Source organism: Felis catus, chromosome A3 (assembly GCF_018350175.1).
Source record: "Felis catus isolate Fca126 chromosome A3, F.catus_Fca126_mat1.0, whole genome shotgun sequence".
NCBI lineage: Eukaryota > Metazoa > Chordata > Mammalia > Carnivora > Felidae > Felis > Felis catus.
The window spans coordinates 5,084,187-5,100,381 of NC_058370.1; the positions used below are offsets into that span (position 1 = coordinate 5,084,187).

General features: G+C 52.4%; 2 protein-coding genes across 12 annotated transcripts in view; both read left to right on the forward strand.

Moving 5' to 3' along the window:
- LOC101092674 (putative serine/threonine-protein phosphatase 4 regulatory subunit 1-like) overlaps positions 1–3,708 on the forward strand; it is an 82,951-nt gene extending 79,243 nt beyond the window's left edge. For 10 of the 11 annotated variants that reach the window (XM_023251071.2, XM_045053448.1, XM_023251073.2 and 7 more), the window contains 2 exons: positions 1,279–1,420; positions 2,255–3,708. In XM_023251071.2, coding sequence (XP_023106839.2) covers positions 1,279–1,420; positions 2,255–2,412 — 300 coding nt within the window. In that variant the 3' untranslated portion in view covers positions 2,413–3,708. Of the gene's footprint in view, positions 1–419; positions 502–1,278; positions 1,421–2,254 lie in introns of those variants that run through there. The other variant, XR_006595013.1, reaches the window with a different exon arrangement.
- Positions 3,709–5,079: 1,371 nt separating this feature from the next.
- Positions 5,080–14,323, forward strand: ANKRD60 (ankyrin repeat domain 60). The gene is made up of 4 exons (XM_023250926.2): positions 5,080–5,434; positions 9,771–9,901; positions 11,340–11,505; positions 13,909–14,323. The coding sequence occupies exons 1-4, from the start codon at positions 5,080–5,082 to the stop codon at positions 14,208–14,210; spliced, it is 954 nt and encodes a 317-aa protein (XP_023106694.1). The 3' UTR covers positions 14,211–14,323.
- Positions 14,324–16,195: the final 1,872 nt, after the last annotated feature.

A 16,195-nucleotide genomic window follows, 5' to 3' on the forward strand; every position in this document is an offset into this window, starting at 1 on the left:
ATTTTTTTCTTTTGCCGCTAACGTGTTATTTGAGAAGTTTTAATGTTTCCCCATGCACATGTTCAAGCGTGTACAAAGGTGGAGGGGACGGCATGACTCTGCATGAACCCCTCGCCCAGCTCTGTCAATATTACAGTCGAGCTGTAATGGGACTCTAGCTCACCCAAGCCCCAAAGCCCCTTTTCTCTCCCTCACACCCCCTTCCCCCACTGAGGGACTCCCCAGGGCCCCCTGTTGGGCTGGAGGGGCATCACATGGTACTTTGGGGGTCAGCTTTGCAAAGTGCAGTGACTGACGGATTTCACTGCCAAACTCAACAGACCGCAGGCCTGACGCCACAGATTTCTACAAAGAAGTCAGTGCCCCAGGTCATTTTGTGGAGAAAGGGCGAATGAGATACCTTTGCTTTTATTTTTTAGTTCTCCATCTGAGATTTAGAAAATCCATGATGAGATAAAAGGAAGAAACACCCAGCTAATTTTGTTCAAGAAAAATCAATGTGTATGTGCTTTCACGAATTAATTCTTAAAGATTTAGAAAACCCACAGAAAGACAGACAAAAGGAAAGGGTCATTTGATGGCAATTTCAGTGCCGCTCCAGGGACGGATCCTAACCTGGGGTTTAGTGAGGGCCCACGTGGCAGATGGGGATGAACTGATGCATTTGACTCCCCTTGCACACTGCCAGGCACTTAAGAAATGTCAGTTGTTACCCTGTAGTGGGAAGATGTATAGGACTTAGAAGCCACACGCTCAGCTTGGAATCAGGAGACCTTTGGGCGTCGCCACTTTGGACCAGAATTTCCTCACCCGTAAAACTAGGCTTGTGCTGATACCCGTGGCTGGCTATGAGACGGGACTCTGTCTCATAGCAGAGGGGCGGTGGGCAGGTGCTGGTGATCATCCCGGAGGCGGTGTTTGTTGGGTATTCGCAGAGGGCCCGGCCTGGATTGGAGATGGGGACTGGGCTGTCGATAAGACAGGTGTGGTCCCTGCCCTCAGAACCTGAGGTCTGGTGAGTAACAAAGGTGAGGGTTCTTAACCTTAACAGGTGGGCGCTTTGCTAGATTCTTTGCGGAAGCGATCTGCCCTGCCCATCACTTCCCCATTGCACAGATGAGGAAACCGAGACCCAGACAGGTGAAGCCATGTACTCAAAGCTGTGAAGCTAGTAAGTGACCGAGTTAGGCTTGGAATTAGAGAAGTGTACGTTTTTAGAAAAAACGTGCTGATCACTCTTGAGTATCAATTTTTGGCTGTGGTTTTCTTCCATCACAGGCGGTGGTGAGCGAGGAGTGTATCCCCGCAGACCAGTTTGTCGAACACTTACTCCCCAGTCTTTTAAGCCTCGTGTCAGATCCTGTGCCCAACGTGAGAGTTTTACTAGCCAGAGCTCTGCGGCAGACGCTGTTGGAAAAGGGTATGTGGACCGCTTTCCTGAACTTACACGTTTTAAAAACTTCATCGGGAAGCAGCTAGATTTCCTCTAGGAGATTGTGGCAGATTGCATGATAGCAAAGTTCAGACTTATTATATAACTTGATGTATTCACTTTTATGCAGAATCGTTCGTTGTTTAGAAAATGACTAAGGAAATGAATGTGGTCCAGTTTTCACATTTAGTGAACGTAATGCTAGAATGCAAAACATCGCCGTGTTCTAGAAATGCGGGAAACTTTTGTAAACGTCGACTTAGGACATAGACGTTATGAAAGGCAGCAAATGTTAGCCTTAATTACGCTGAGGTTTTGATGGTATTAATTTTGTAGTCAGAAAAATGTCGAGCTCAGCCGGAACAGGACTTAACTTTAGATTGTGTCCCTCGGATGACACGTTCACATCTAAGCCACGGGTGGGGCGGAGCATCCTGTCCCCGAACGTACCTTCCTTGCCCCTTCCCTCCCACACCTCCCCCTGCCAGCAAACCTGCAACCTCCCCCCCCCCCCCCGCCCCCCACCGTACTCCACACGCTGTCAGTTATTTTGTAGCGGTGGGGAGAAGACATGACATTGAACATTTCTGAACTACAATTTTAAAAATGTGCATACCTACCCATTCTTTCATCTTTGAAATTTAAGAAATACCCTTTGATGGAGGCAATCATTTTATCTTTGTGAGGCCCTGTGTGTGTGATTATTCTGGGAAGAACGATTTATTGTCCTGAGGTGTGGTTTCAGAAAAACCCAAAACGAGAGTCTGTGTTGGAGCACAGTTCATGGCACACGCGAGCCCAACTACTGTTTTCTGTCTTTAGCGTATTTGAGAAATGCCGGTAACCCTCATCTTGAAGTCATTGAAGAGACCGTCCTGGCCCTGCAGTCCGACCCGGACCCAGACGTGTCCTTTTTTGCCACTCTCCAACCCAAGCGGCGGAGTACTGCAGACAGCCGTGTGCTAGAAGAGCGGAACTAACCCCTCTGTGGTCGCGCACGCTCTGGGCACTTCGCACGCGGCACGGACTGCTCACCCCAGCTTGTCGGGGGGTCTGATTGTGTCACACCTTCCGAGGGAGGAAAGATTCCTGAAACTTTGAGGGCGGGCACTCAGATGGCCCCTTCCCCTCCCGCAGTCACAGGGACTGCACCTGGGCCGGGCGCCACGCTTCTGCGCCCCTCCCTGCCTGATCAGGAGGTCCGGGCCAAGGTGGCGGAACCAGGTGGCTGGCTGGGGGTGGGGCCTCCAGAACATCAGACTGCCCTCTCTCCGGCAGACCAGATTATTTAAGCCCCCCCCCCGCCCCCCCCCCATCAAGTAGTTTATTAGAAGCTTTTAAGTCTTTAATAGACTTGCACATTTGGCTTCCCTTATGCTTTCCTATAAAATATAGTTTATGGTATCACATTTTATTTTTAACTGAAATAATGTACATATGTAAATAGCTCTTGACAGGAAGAGCTAATATATTAACTTAACATTAGCCTCCTATCAGTGAGCAGAACAAATACATCATTTAAATTTATGCTGCACTTGGAGTTACTGCAAATATAGCCCAATTTGTTTACTTTTGAAAAATGTGATAGTTAAGGAAATCTACTAAAGAATGATTTATGGAAGTCTTTCTAATATTGTACTTTTGTATAAACTGTACTTGGAACTTTTCCTCAGGCACTTACCCCTCCCCTTCTCGTAGGAACTGTACCCATAAAGACACGTACTGGCCTTTGACAGAGCATAAAGTAGAAAGATTTCTCGTTCTTATATGGATTCATTATCATACATTTGAGAGAAGGAAATTGATCATTGAGATGCATGGATATCGACTTTGTATCTAATGCTCTAGGATCTTAACAGAAAGTAACAGAAAAATAGGACCCCGCAGATCTGATCAGTTCATATACTTGCCAGTCGTTTGGGGGGTTAGATTATGACACCCTTCAACTTGACCTGAGTACACAGAACTTACATTTCACGCTTTTAAAATTTAGAGTGAGAGAAAGATGCTCTGGAAACTTAAACGAGTTTTCCATTAATCATTTAAGATTCTACAGACGTTTGCTTAAATTCTGTAGACTGTGTTTGCTCGTGTTCCTTTTATTTCTATCTTTGTCTTCTCGAAAGTAGGCATCAAAGGAAGGAAGGAGAGGCCCACTTGGGGTTCAAGAGCTGGCTGCAAAGGTCATGTTGCTGTGGCCATTCTCCCCTTGGATCTTTTTCTTGTCCGTCTTTTCTTTCTCCCTTTTTTTAAAAAATAAAATCTTTGCAGCTATATATTGAATTTCCGGGAATACAGGATGTTCTCCCCTCCCCCAAATTCCACTGAGTTGATTCTTTAAAAAGAAAGGAAGGAATCCATACCGTGCCAAAGAAAATAAGGTACATGTGTGAGAATTTCAAATTGTAACCCAGGGTAGCATTTTGGCAACTTCAGCAAAGAGTGAGCCAATAAATTGGAGGCTACGTATTGGGGGGCGGGGGGGGGGGGAATCAGTCCATCTTGTGTTCTTCAAGGAAATAGATGGAGCTAATTGTTTTGCTTCAGTAACAAACCATTTTTGATCCTTTTCGTGTTAGAAATTGAGATTGGCCTATTGTTAAAATCTGTTGATCTAGCAGCACGTAGAATTATTCAACTGGAATCTTGGGTTCTGTGCAGAGGTTAATTTTCCACTAAAGAAAAAAAAAAATTCCCCTCGGTTTGTGTCCTGATGGGTAATGTAGCATCTTGGGTGCTGAATCCGATGTGCTTGTAGCGACTCTCCCGTAAATAACCCAACCTTTAAACATCTCCGGCTATACACTGAAGATCGTCGATAACTTGATAGGAATGCCTTTCCGGTGCAAAGATTTTTTTTTTTTTTTCATGACTAATCTCTCTGCCAAAAATACGTGTGAGGCTCCTATGTTCTTCTTTTGTAACAACGGAGGTTTTTTTCTAAGATGGTTCTGTGTCTCCTTCCTTTCTCTCCGGCTGCTTACGCCGTCACTTCAGCTCTTGATGTATATTACTTGTTCATAGGTGCGGGGTGTTAAGTGTGTGTGATCCGAGCATCTCACGTCAGCTTCCTGTTTACTGGAACACTCTGCCTCCTCTTGGGCGAATTAATGGAAAAGCACAAGATGGGTTTCTCGCAGACGGCGCTCCTCTGAAAGGCGTCTTCGCGATGGAACCGTCTCCGCTTCTCGTCCAGCAGGCGTCGCCCCCTTGTTAAGTGTCTTCATGAGCACCTGTCTCCCGGAATTGGGGGGCGTTCGGGGGCGTCTGCGGGGCTGACGGCGCGTCTCCGCTCGCTCGGGGAGCAGGAAGGGCGCCTGTTAACGCCGTGCTGGGCTTTTCATTCGTGCCCGGAATGGGATTTTGAAGCATGACTGGAGACTGCCCTTGACAGCTCTCGGTAGTCGTGCCCGCGATGAGGATCTGGGGCGCTATTCACCCCACGTGGTGGGCCCCGACTTCGGCAAGGACTGTTCTTTAACCGGATGTGGACACCAGGGGCCCGCGTCCTGGCGGTGGACCCAGGAACTGACCCGAAGGGCAGGGCCTGGGGGCGTGGCCCCCGCGGGGCGTCTCCGTGGTCGGTCTGCGCTGCGGGGCTGGGCCAGTCCGGGGCGCCGGTGACGCGGGCCGGGGGACAGGGAACCATGCGGCGGCGGCGGCGGCGGCGGCGGGCAGCCGGCGGCGGTGGGGCGCGGGCGGGGGCGCCGCTGGGGGGCGCCCCGGACCCCAACCCCGCCGTGGGCCGGCCGGCCGGGCGGGGGGCGGGCTCGGCGGGCCCGGGGCCCCTCCCCGCGCCGTCCCCGGCCCTCGGGAGCCCCGCGCTGGCACTCGACCAGGCCCCGGACGTCTTCATCCTGCGGGTGCTGCTGGAGGAGACCGGGGAGATGTTCCAGGTGGCGCACTGCCACAGCGACATGACCGTGCGCGAGCTCAAGGAGGAGCTGGAACTCGTCGTCGGCGTCCCCCTCGACCTGCAGCGGCTCCAGTACCTGGACCAAGGTGGCCCCCGCCCGCCCCCTTCCCTCGCCAAGTGCATGGCCTCCGCCCTTCCCAGCGTGCGGTCCCACGTGCTGCCCCCAGGTGTCCGGACAGGACCCCCCCCCTCCCCCCCGCCAGGAGACCCCAGATGGAAAAGCCAGCCCAGGCCCCCGCGAGGACTTCCCAGTCCCTGACAAACCAGGTTCACATTAGACCTCAAATCTCAAGGCAGACCCAGTCCACACAGCAAGACCCCAATTCACAAATCCTGCCCGCGTCAGGACTCCAATCCTGAAGCAAGCTGTCTGGTCAGGACCCCCGAATCTCAACACAGGCGCTGCCACAGCCGGACCCCTCAGACCCTCGGGCTGCTGTGTCTCCATCAGGGGCCCAAATCCCAAAGCCAACAGCGTCCACACCAAACCAGAAGCCTAAAACACAGCCTGTCCTGAGTGGGACCCCACAATCCAGGGCAAACCTTCCCATATCGGGACCCCAAACTCACCGCAAACTTCCAAGTCCCCATGTTGGTCTCGTAAATCCTCTCAGCCCTCCAGCCAGCCGTTGAGCACAGAACAAACGTGCCCACTCCCGGACCCCCAAACCAAGAACAAACTTGGCCAAGACTGAACCCCAGATCCCCAGGCTAACCCTGTGACCCTCAAAACCCTGAATCCTCTAGCAACCGTGTCCGCTGAAGGATACTAATGCCTGAGACGAACTGCCCACCTCAGGACCCCACACCTCTATGCAAACCATGCCCAAGTTTGAACCCCAAATAAAATTCCCCAAGCTACCCCTGCTTACAACAGAACCCTAAGTCCCAAAGCAGATTCTTCTCAGATCATGACCCCAAAGCTCAGAGTGGACAAGCCCAATCCTGAGCCCCCAGTCTCTAACCGCTTGTGCCTTTGAACCCCGATCCATCAGCCATCTCTGTGTGAGGATGCCAGAACCCAAAATGAGCTCTTCCCACATCTGGGAGCTAGTTCCCAAGCTCACCGTGACGACACCAGAACACCAGTCCTAAGCAAAATGTCCTCCTAAGGGCTCCAAAGCATGGGGCAAACTCTCCCCACAAGAGGACCCCAAAACTCAAACATACCCATATCTGAAACCCAAGTCTCAAGGAAACCATGTTTAAGCCAACTATATCCATGTAAGGAAGCCAAAGTTCCAAGCAAGCCTTGCCTACGTGAGGACCCCAAGACTCGAAGCAAGCTCTGTTTGTATTTGAAACCCCAAATCCCTCAGGCAACCTTACCAATACCAGAACCCCAAGTTCTAGGCCAAACCTTGACCATCTCGGGACCCCAAATCGCAGAGCAGAGCCTGTCGCCTTCAAGACCCCCAAAGGCCAGGGCTGACCTGTCCGATTCCTTACCCTGCGTTGCTACAGTACGCAGGACTCTGTTAGAACCCCAAATCCCCAAACAAGTCTTGCCCACACAAGGACTCCACATCCCAGAATAGACCCTTCCCACACCAGGACCCCCAAACAGAAAGCAAACATTGCCTTCATCAGAATCCCCAAATCCAGAGCAAACACTGCCCTCGTCAGGACCCCAAATCTCAAAACAAACTCTAGCCACGTTTGAACCCCAAATCCTGGCACTAACTCAGTTCGTACCAGAGCCCCGAATCTCAAGGTGTGTCCTTCCTTGTCCACATCAGGAGCTCAAAACAAGCCCCATCGGAATCAGAACCCAGCACCCAAAGCTCACTGTGGCTAGATCAGGACCCCAAGGCCCCCTATCCAGACAGATCCCATGTGGGGTAAGGACTCGGAGCCCAGTCTCTCCCTCCATCGATCCCCTTCCCTCAGCCTGAGGATCTGGCTGTCCCCGTCCCGGTATCTACAATGTTTAGGATACGAGAACAGGACAGGATCAGGGCCCCTGGGCTCCATCATCTCCCCACCCGGTTGAAATCAGTGCAAAAAGACTTCAAGGAAACGGAGATATAAAAAACTCTCTGGCCTGCTGCACAGAGAACGTGAGGAGCCCGTAATGCAGACATACTGCAGCACCCCTGCAGGGGCCAGGAGCGATGGAGACAGAGATCTGAGCGCAGCCTGTCTCCACGGTCTCCACTCCCCCAGACGCTGCCCTTCCGGGGCTCAGTTTCCTGATGTGTAACATGGAGCCTCTTAGCTCTCCAGTCCTTAGGGCCGTATCCCGCTCTGGGCAGAGAGGACTCGGGAAACTCAAAATGCACACTGAAGGCCAAAAATACCTTCCTTCCGCTCTCTTTGAAATAGGTGAAGCATCTTTCGCGACGTATTTATTTTGCTATCGGAGTGTTTGGGAGATGCTCTGGGGGCCTGGCGGAGGCTTTATTTGGAGAGAAGTAGATCTCGAACCCAGAGTGTATTTAACACGTTAACGAGGAGGTGAGCGGCTGAGGGACAGTAAATGCCTGGCACCCGTTCTGTTAATTCATTTTCACTGATGAGCTATGCTGAGCAATAAATCCGAGAAAGCCAAGAGGCAGTGAAAGAGACCGAGTGACTTAGCACTGATGTCACAATCCTACCAGTCAGCAAGCACTTAGCAACCACTGCAAGCTTGACCTCTCTCGCGGCTGCAGTCCTTACTGTTGATAGCAAACAAGACGGGAAGAAGGTGTCACTACGCTGATAAAAGAAATTTGGGTTTCTGCCTATAAATGATCCGCCGATGCCTCTCTCCCCACCGCAAGGTTGCCAGGGAGGATTACATGAGATCACGTGTGTGTGAAAACCTTGAGGGACACAAATCTAAAAGGGGTGAGCAAATTCATGGATGAGGGTCGACCTTACACGTCTGTTGTCAACTCTAATAATTTATTTAGCTGGTGATAATTAGTCTTTGTCTAAGCCGAAGGCAGTTGCTGCCTGTAAACAGAGAATGGCCGCGCTGTTCGGCATGTGTGAATTGCACTCTTTCTTGGGGAAACACAGCTTGATTCAATTTTTTCAAAGTTGTTAGGAAGTCAAGTTGTCTTGCTGAAGACTGATGACTGATTATCCTCTGTGCGAGAACCACAGACAGGACCCTAATTAACAAATTTGCTAATCGCTACCCCTGTTTACATCCACCGTCTGAAGTTTCTCGTCACCCACGGGGGGGGGGGGGGAGCAGCGGAGCCTTGAGGGACGAGCTCGTGGCACTGGAGGGAAGGCAGGTCTGTTCGGAGCCCTGGCTCTACTCTTCCCTAGCCATGGGAGCCTCCGTGTGCTCACCGACACTCAGAGATGACAAACTTAGCTTGTCACGAGGGTTAAAGAACGTAGGCGCTCGGTACAAGGCGCTTAGTAATCACTCAGTCGCGAATCCCCAAAACTCATGAATTCCACTCGGAATAAATGGCAAATCCAGCCTGGCAGAGTTGAGGCTTTGCGCTTGTGGGGCTGCTCGCGGAGAAAAGAAATTATGTGACCCCTAAGCAAGATTATAGGTGGCCACGTAAGGAAGTGTGTATTTAAAAAGGTAGGTTGAAGATAACGTTGCTGAAAATGTTCTAGAGTCCTCTCTAGCCCTGACATTCTTTCCCAAAGAGTCTGCATTTATGAAGTGTGAGTCGATCCACTCACCCCATTCTTTTCTGTGCGTGGAGGGCTGCTCTGGGCGATAACACAAAGGAGTTGTAACGTCTCAAGGCCAAATCACGGTGAACGTCAACATTACAATTCTTCCCTTACCATAAATGCTCAGCTGGGGCGAGTTGTCCCCCAAGGGTCATTTTGGCAACACCGGGAGACGTTTTTGATGGTCACAACTAGGTGAGCAGGTTATTGGCCTCTGGTGGGTAGAGGCCGGGGATGCTGCTAACACCTGGCGATGCCCGGGGTGACCCCCACAACAGAGAATGATCCAGTCTGACATGTCAGTAGCATCAAGATTGAGAAACCCCGCTGTAGAGACGCAACCGAGTTCTGTCATTGTTACATCTTTAGCCAACTGTTAACAACACCAACCAGAGTTAGTATTTGACTTTAATGTATGACTGACGCACGTACATTGTACTGTTTACAGTACAGGTAGTTCTATTTCTAGAGTTTGCCTCATAAAATGACTTTACCGGCTCATGTATTTTTTTTTTCCCCCAACAGAACAAGTTATAATTACAGGATTTTATAAATTGTTGCCATTTTGGGGGGTGGTTTCGCTTCTGTTTGAGCTGAGCCAAATTAATTTTCTAAAAAGCATTAACGACCACAAACAGACTCATGTGGAGTCATCAAATGAGATCGGTGCTCAAGGTTTTAAAATTATCTTTGTGATGCCCAAGGTCAGATAATCTCTTAAGTTAACCAATGTAATTGTTTATCTTTAACACCCAATTTTTTTTTTAAAGAAAAAATTATTCCCTGTAGGAGTTTTGATGGATGATACCACACTGAAGTTCCATGATGTTGTTCCTGGTGGAATTATTTCATTATGTATCTGGCATTATGATGGATGGACAGAACTGATTTTGGCGGCTGTGGAAGGGGATCCTAGTAAGGTGTTTTCACGCTTCTCTAAATGGACATTATACTTCATGAAGCAGCCGTAAACTGTGGATGTGTGGGGGGGAGGGTGGCGTGGGAATCGTGGGCTCCTAATGATCAAATCCTACGCTGCGTGTTCCCAGTCACTCTCGGGTTTGCTATTTCACGGTGTTCACCTGTAACCCACTCGTGCCCCACGCCACCCCACGAAGGAGACAGGGCAGTGCATTTTCTATCCGTATGTATATTTGGTAAAGTCGAAAAGCTGACTGAACAGTGAGCGAAGAGCTCCCCATAACTGGGAACGCGTAGTCCAAAGAAAGTCCTAATGCGGGTCTGCCCCTCCCCTAAGGCAACACTACTCGATACACAGCAGGTGCCTGGTCTTTGCCAGGCCTTGTGCGCAGCTCTCGGCCGGGCTCTGGGTGGGCAGTGGGGAGGAGGGAGGAGGGAACCCGACGGTCTGCCCAACAGTGAAGACGGGAGGCTGGGGGGACAGGGGCGGGCAAGTGTATGTTCCTTCTAGAAGGCACATTTGGATGCAAGGCCGTGAGTGTGCGGGGAAGGGGTCGAGGAAGGTGGGCTGCAGGAGGGTTGCTGGGAATTAGATCTGGGAAGGGTGGGTGGTCTCCGGGGAGGCGGGACCAGGGCTGACTGGAACCCCCTCCCCCCACCTGTGTGCAGCAGCCTTAGAAGGAGGAGCTACCCTCCCGGGTCCTTCCCCGGTCTCCTGCTCCTGGCCTTCCCCTGCCTCCCCTCTGCCACCGAGGCCTGGGCCCTGCCTGGGTTTTCTGGCTCTTGCCCTGAACCCCGGGATTCCCTCCTGTCTCCCACACTTTCGGGTTCTGCTTTCCCCCCCACGGCCGCTCCCACGCTAGATGCCCCAGATCTAGGACAGAGTTCCTCTCTGTGGGGGCCCGCAGCCTTCCTCTCGTGCTCAGAGCCTTAGTTCAGCATGAGATGATTATATTATGGGGCTATTTTTCATCCGCGAGTGGAGTTCAGAGCGTTCCAAAAGTTAGCAGAGACAATGGGCCCGAAAATAGATCGGAAGGCCAGAATTCATCAAGTCTCCAGAGAAGTGCACTCCCCTCTGGGGAGGCCACTTCGTGTTGGCTGGTGTCTTCCTTAATGGCCACAGCCACCTTCCTCTGGACACCCAGAAAAGTTATTTTCTCTTCAAAACACCGACAGGAAGAATTTCCTGCCTCCCGAGCCTGCCTGATGGTAAATGCGTATTTCCTGGACATGCATGGCGTGGTCAACAATGTCCTCTCCCGGGGGGTGTCCCGGCTTCTTAGTTAGGGTTTGCCCCCCTCTGTGTCCACCACAAGCCTCAACTTGCCCCTGGAGCACACCTCCCCCCGGGGAGGGTCCCGGCCCCCACCAGGCAGGTTGTGCCCTTTTGAAGTAACTCTGACTCACTGTGTGGAACCCCGTTTTGTTGCCCAGCTGTCTTGTCTTGCTGTTGATGAGGACTCTGTCTACCAAACTGCAAATTCAAAGCATCTTGGAGGCGAGCGGAGGAAGGAATGGATATGTCAGAGGGCGTTCGTGGCCTTGTACATTACCTCCCACAGAGGTCACCCAGATGCTGTGCAGTACCTTCTAGAGCACGGTAATTCTGAGAGACAGCTGAGTGTGTCCGCGAGATGGGGTCTTGTGCGGGTAGGGGGACCGAGTGGCCTCACTTTCTGGCCCCTTTGGCAATGGCATCCTGGATTCAAGTTGTGTCCACCACCACTCACGGTCCCGGTGGACCACTCGCCGTCTGTCTGAGGCGTCTTAGGACCTGCTACTAAAGGGTGTGTCCCCCCCTCTTGGCCAGGACTCCAGAAGAGTCTTTCTGTTGCGAGAGATGCAGCTTTCAGGACACGAATTCACAGGAGCAGCCGTGAGGGCTTCCCGGCCTGTTACGTCCAAAGCAGACACACTGCCGGAGATGTCCCCAAACTGTCTGTGCTATTTCTGCCCCACCTGAACTTGGGTTTCAGCAACGGTCCGAGGCACCCAGCCCCAAGCCGGCATCGGTCTCTGGCCGGTCTCCTTTCTCCGAGGCTTTGGATTTATTTTGCTCAGAAGACACTTACCCCAAACCCCATTTTCATTTCTGCCCCCACCCCCACCCAGAGGGCAAGTTGCTCCTTCTCTCTCTGTCCATAGAAATAGAAACCTTCGGGGCACCTGGGGGGGCTTGGTCGGTCAAGCGTCTGACTGCGGCTCAGGTCATGATCTCGTGGCTCGTGGGTTCGAGCCCCGCGTCGGGCTCTGTGCTGGTGGTGCAGAGCCTGCTTGGGATTCTCTGTCTCCCCCTGGCTCTCGGCCCCTCTCCTGCTCATTCTCTCTCTCCCTCAAAATAAATAAAGAAACTTAAAAAAAGAAAGAAAGAAAGAAAGACATAGAAGCCTTAGTCTGCATTGTCTCTGGATTAAAGGCTTCTGTGTATAGTCCTGCCACGGTAAACTTTCTCTTCCCTGGACGTAGGATATTTTTGGGCAAAGAGGTCCATGGACCGATCGAGGTGTCGACCATCCAAGAACAATAGACAATAGTTGCAGACGGCCCAGGCCGCCGGCTTCCTGGGGAAAAGGAAGAACGTGCCGTGCCGTTTGGTCAGTGGTTTGAGGCTCAGAAGGGAGCCTCATCCCAGGGTCTCCCATATCAGCCTGCCCTCAAGTCAGAACCCTTTCTTTCCTGCCCGCGGCCTTGACCCCAGCCTCTCTGCGCCCCCTGCTTCCAGCAAGCAGGGCGGGAGTATCCCCGCGGCCTGGGCAGAATGGCGCTTGCGTCTGTCTGGCGGGTGGTGGTTTTCCTGAGCGGCCTCCTCCTTGGCTGTTCGCAGCCCAGCAGTCCGTTAAGCTCATAAAAAGTCATTTTCACTCTGATGGAACTGTGATGTATTCGCAAGCACCAGTTAAAACATTACAGCCAGCTCTGCAAAGTTTTCTGGGCTTTGCAGACAGCCGCTGCAAAAAAGCCGTGCTGTGGCTGAGGCTGGGCGTTAGGAGAACCTATTTAAAACTTTACCTCGCCGACCAGCCATAGCTCATAAAAACTGGCTACAGAAATGTCAGCTGCATGTAATTGAATCGCCTTGTTTTCTGTGTCATGATATTTGTTACCCAGAATTTGATTCAATTCAACAAGTCCATATTGGACACCTGTCATTAGCCCATCCATCTGCGGGAGGCAGTGAGGAATTCAATCGAAGTGAAATCTGTCCCTGAGTCAGGGTGCCCATCGTCTGTCATTTCCCGAGTGCCTGTCTTCTCCAGGCATCGCGCTACGTGCCGGGGATGAAAACAGCGGTGATCAAAACAAGTGTGTTTTCTGCCTCCGTGCAGTTTGTGAAGGGAAGTCAGCAAATTATTACAAATAATTAATTCCATGGTCAATCGTGCATGGCATGTTCTGAAGATACAGTGTGTCTACTGAGCGTATGGGGGTGGGGGGGGGTACACGGGAAGAGGGGCTCAGGAAGGGTTTCCTGAGGAAATAAATGAAGGATAGCAAGAGAGCCCGGGGCGGGGAGGGGGGCGCGGAAAAAGGTGACAGGGTTTTTAGCCAAGGAGACAGCATATGCAAAAGGCCTGGGGCAGGATGAGGGAGCAGGGTGTATTTAAGCGATGAAGATAGAAGCCTGGTATAATTGGAGCATGGAGGGAGTGGGCACAGAGCATGGGTGGGTGGGGGTAATGCTGGAGTGATAGGGGGAGGTAGAGGTGAGACAGAGCACTGACAACCTAGAAAATCACCACGAGGGTAGCGGACGTCAGAAACGGGGTTGGAGCAAGTGTGTGCTCTGGGCAGACTGGAGGCAAGGCGGTGCCGGGTTCTGGGGCCAGTGAAGCGACGCCTCCCCTCTCACACTCGCTGCTGGGATCGGGGGCGGTTCGGATTCTCCCGAGCTTTCTTTCCGTGGCCTCGCCTCTCCCGCGCTTCTCCTCTCGAATGTGACTCCGAAGGGGAGGCTCGCGGCCGGGAGGGCGACCCTCCCTCAGCCAGCTGTCTTACTTTACAGGAGCCGACTGTCTCCAAAGAACCCCCATGGGCAGGACCGCCCTGCACGCGGCCGGGGCCATGGGCCGTTTGGACTGTATAAACCTGCTGCTCAACTACGGGGCCTCGGTCACCGACAAGGATGCCAGGGGGGAGACCCCCATGTCCATCGCCCGGCGCATGAACCGCAGACACAGCGAGAGGCGCATGTTCCTTTTCTACTGGATGACAAAGTCAGGGACGACGGACCCGAAGAAACTGCTCACGCACCAGGTTTCTCACAAGGTGAAGGGTGGCTTTGGCTCCAAGAAGGGCCCAATTTAGCTCCCACGGGCCACGTGTGCGCGTCGAAGCTGACTTGGGTCACTGTTCGGAGTTCAAGTCCACTGTGGCCCTCGATGAGCAGGAAGCCAAGAAAACATGGCAGTTCCTCTGAATCAGGTACTAAATCATCTGTCCTGTTCGCGCACAGCTTTGGGGGGGGGGGGTCGGTGAGTTTGCGCTCGTTCTGGAATCCATGACGGACTGAGCGGCCTCTGATGTAGCCTTTAATTTTGTGCTATTTGTGCATTGCCTCCGACAACGCTGCTTGGGGTGATGGGCACCAATTACCTTCTCTCCCGTCTGGAGACCATCTAATGCGTCAGCATAAGAGAAGTGATAGTGATAATGAGAATAGCACTGTTCCATCGTATAAAACCAGTGCCAGCGAATGTCGCGAGGTTGCGGGCCGTGCGGGCTGTGAATTTCGGCTTGTAAAACCCAGGAGCTACGTGCCGCCCAAGCTAGCGAGGTTCCGGAAGTTTTCCTGACCCGCCTCTGAGGGGTCTGCTGCTTGAGGGGTGGAGAAGTGAGGGGGGGCCAAGAGCAGAGAGAGCTTGGTTCTCCGGACACGTCCTCCGCGGGGTGCCTTACTAGTCTTGCTGAAGGCGATGTGTCGCCACCGGATTTGGAGGAGACAGCGTAAAGGATGCTGATGAGCTCGTGGAGGAGAGACTCTGAGCTGGCACCTTCTTTCCCTTTGTCCCGCCCCCGGTGGTTCGTTCTCCTTTCCCTACTAGAACCGCGAAAGCACCACCAGCCTTCCTACGCTTAGTTCCAGGCTCCGTACCTCGCAAGGGCTGTGCACCTGCAGGGGACCCAGCCTGCCACGTGTCTGAGCCCGGAGTAGGAGCAAGAGGGGAAGGTGGGGACCAGGGCGAGTGGACGTTCACACCCCTGTCTGAAGGGGGCGCCACGACTCAGCTCCAGAGGAGACGTGAGCCAAAGGCTGCTAGATCTTTCCAGAGCGTTTTGATACGATAAGTCCCGATTTAAAAAACAAACAAAAAAAATTAACGTTTATTTATTTTTGAGAGACAGAGCGTGAGCCGGGGAGGGGCCGAGGGAGAGGGAGACACAGAATCCGAAGCGGGCGCCAGGCTCCGAGCTGTCAGCACAGGGCCCCACGTGGGGGCTCGAACTCACCCACTGCCAAGATCGTGACCTGAGCTGGAGTGGGATGCTTAACTGACCGAGCCCCCCAGGCGCCCCAGATAAGTCCCGATCTTGAAGGGCTGGCCTGAATTTTTTAAAAATGGTGGCGTGGTACAGGAGGACTAGCAGATTGGAGGCACACCTATGGAACTGCCTCCCGTCGCCAAACTTCGCGTCACTGAGGAAAACGGCAGAAGCCACCAATGGCTCCTGGGAGACGCAGGGCTCAGAAGCCACAGGCCGGACGGCCGTGGGTCTTGCTGGGCGATGGGTACCCTCCACTCTCCCACCGCGCGGTTATGCGTGTTTCTCTCAAGCTCTATAGTCGGACACCTCTGGGGCCTGTGTGACGCTGGCCTCCCGACCGTGGAAGTTCTGTTTGTAAAGTGATGGAAAACGGCCCCGTGTCCCGGCTGCCCTTCTTCCCGCCGCGCACCCCGCTAACCGGATTCGGCTTTTAAATTAATTGGCTGCGTTTCCCGCTGTCATAACAAGGAAGATATGTGTTGACGATGTGGCTTTCCACTCAGGAGACGTGGCTGTACCCGGCTCAGCCACCTGTTTGACGAATAATCGTCAGACAAAAAAAAAAAAAAAAAAAAAAAAAAATACAGCTCAGCATCAGCTATGTCAAAACTGAGATCTTGTTTCTGGCAGACGTTCTCCAAAGCCAGTAGACAGATATTAAATAACCCCATCCAATGGGTCAATTCATTTAGCTAATGAGGTGTTGGCGGGGCGACTTGGGGACCCTTTTAACGTAACAAGTGGCGTGACTCAAAGCGATGTGTTTGCCAGCGGCTTTGTTTTGCTGTCTTTGTTGTTAGCAGAGC

Coding starts and splice junctions, on each gene's coding strand:
- ANKRD60 (XM_023250926.2), top strand. CDS start 5,080: ATGCGGCGGCGGCGGCGGCGGCGGCGGGCAGCCGGCGGCGGTGGGGCG. Junction 5,435..9,770: donor GCTCCAGTACCTGGACCAAG/GTGGCCCCCGCC, acceptor TATTCCCTGTAG/GAGTTTTGATGGATGATACC. Junction 11,506..13,908: donor GCAGTACCTTCTAGAGCACG/GTAATTCTGAGA, acceptor CTTACTTTACAG/GAGCCGACTGTCTCCAAAGA.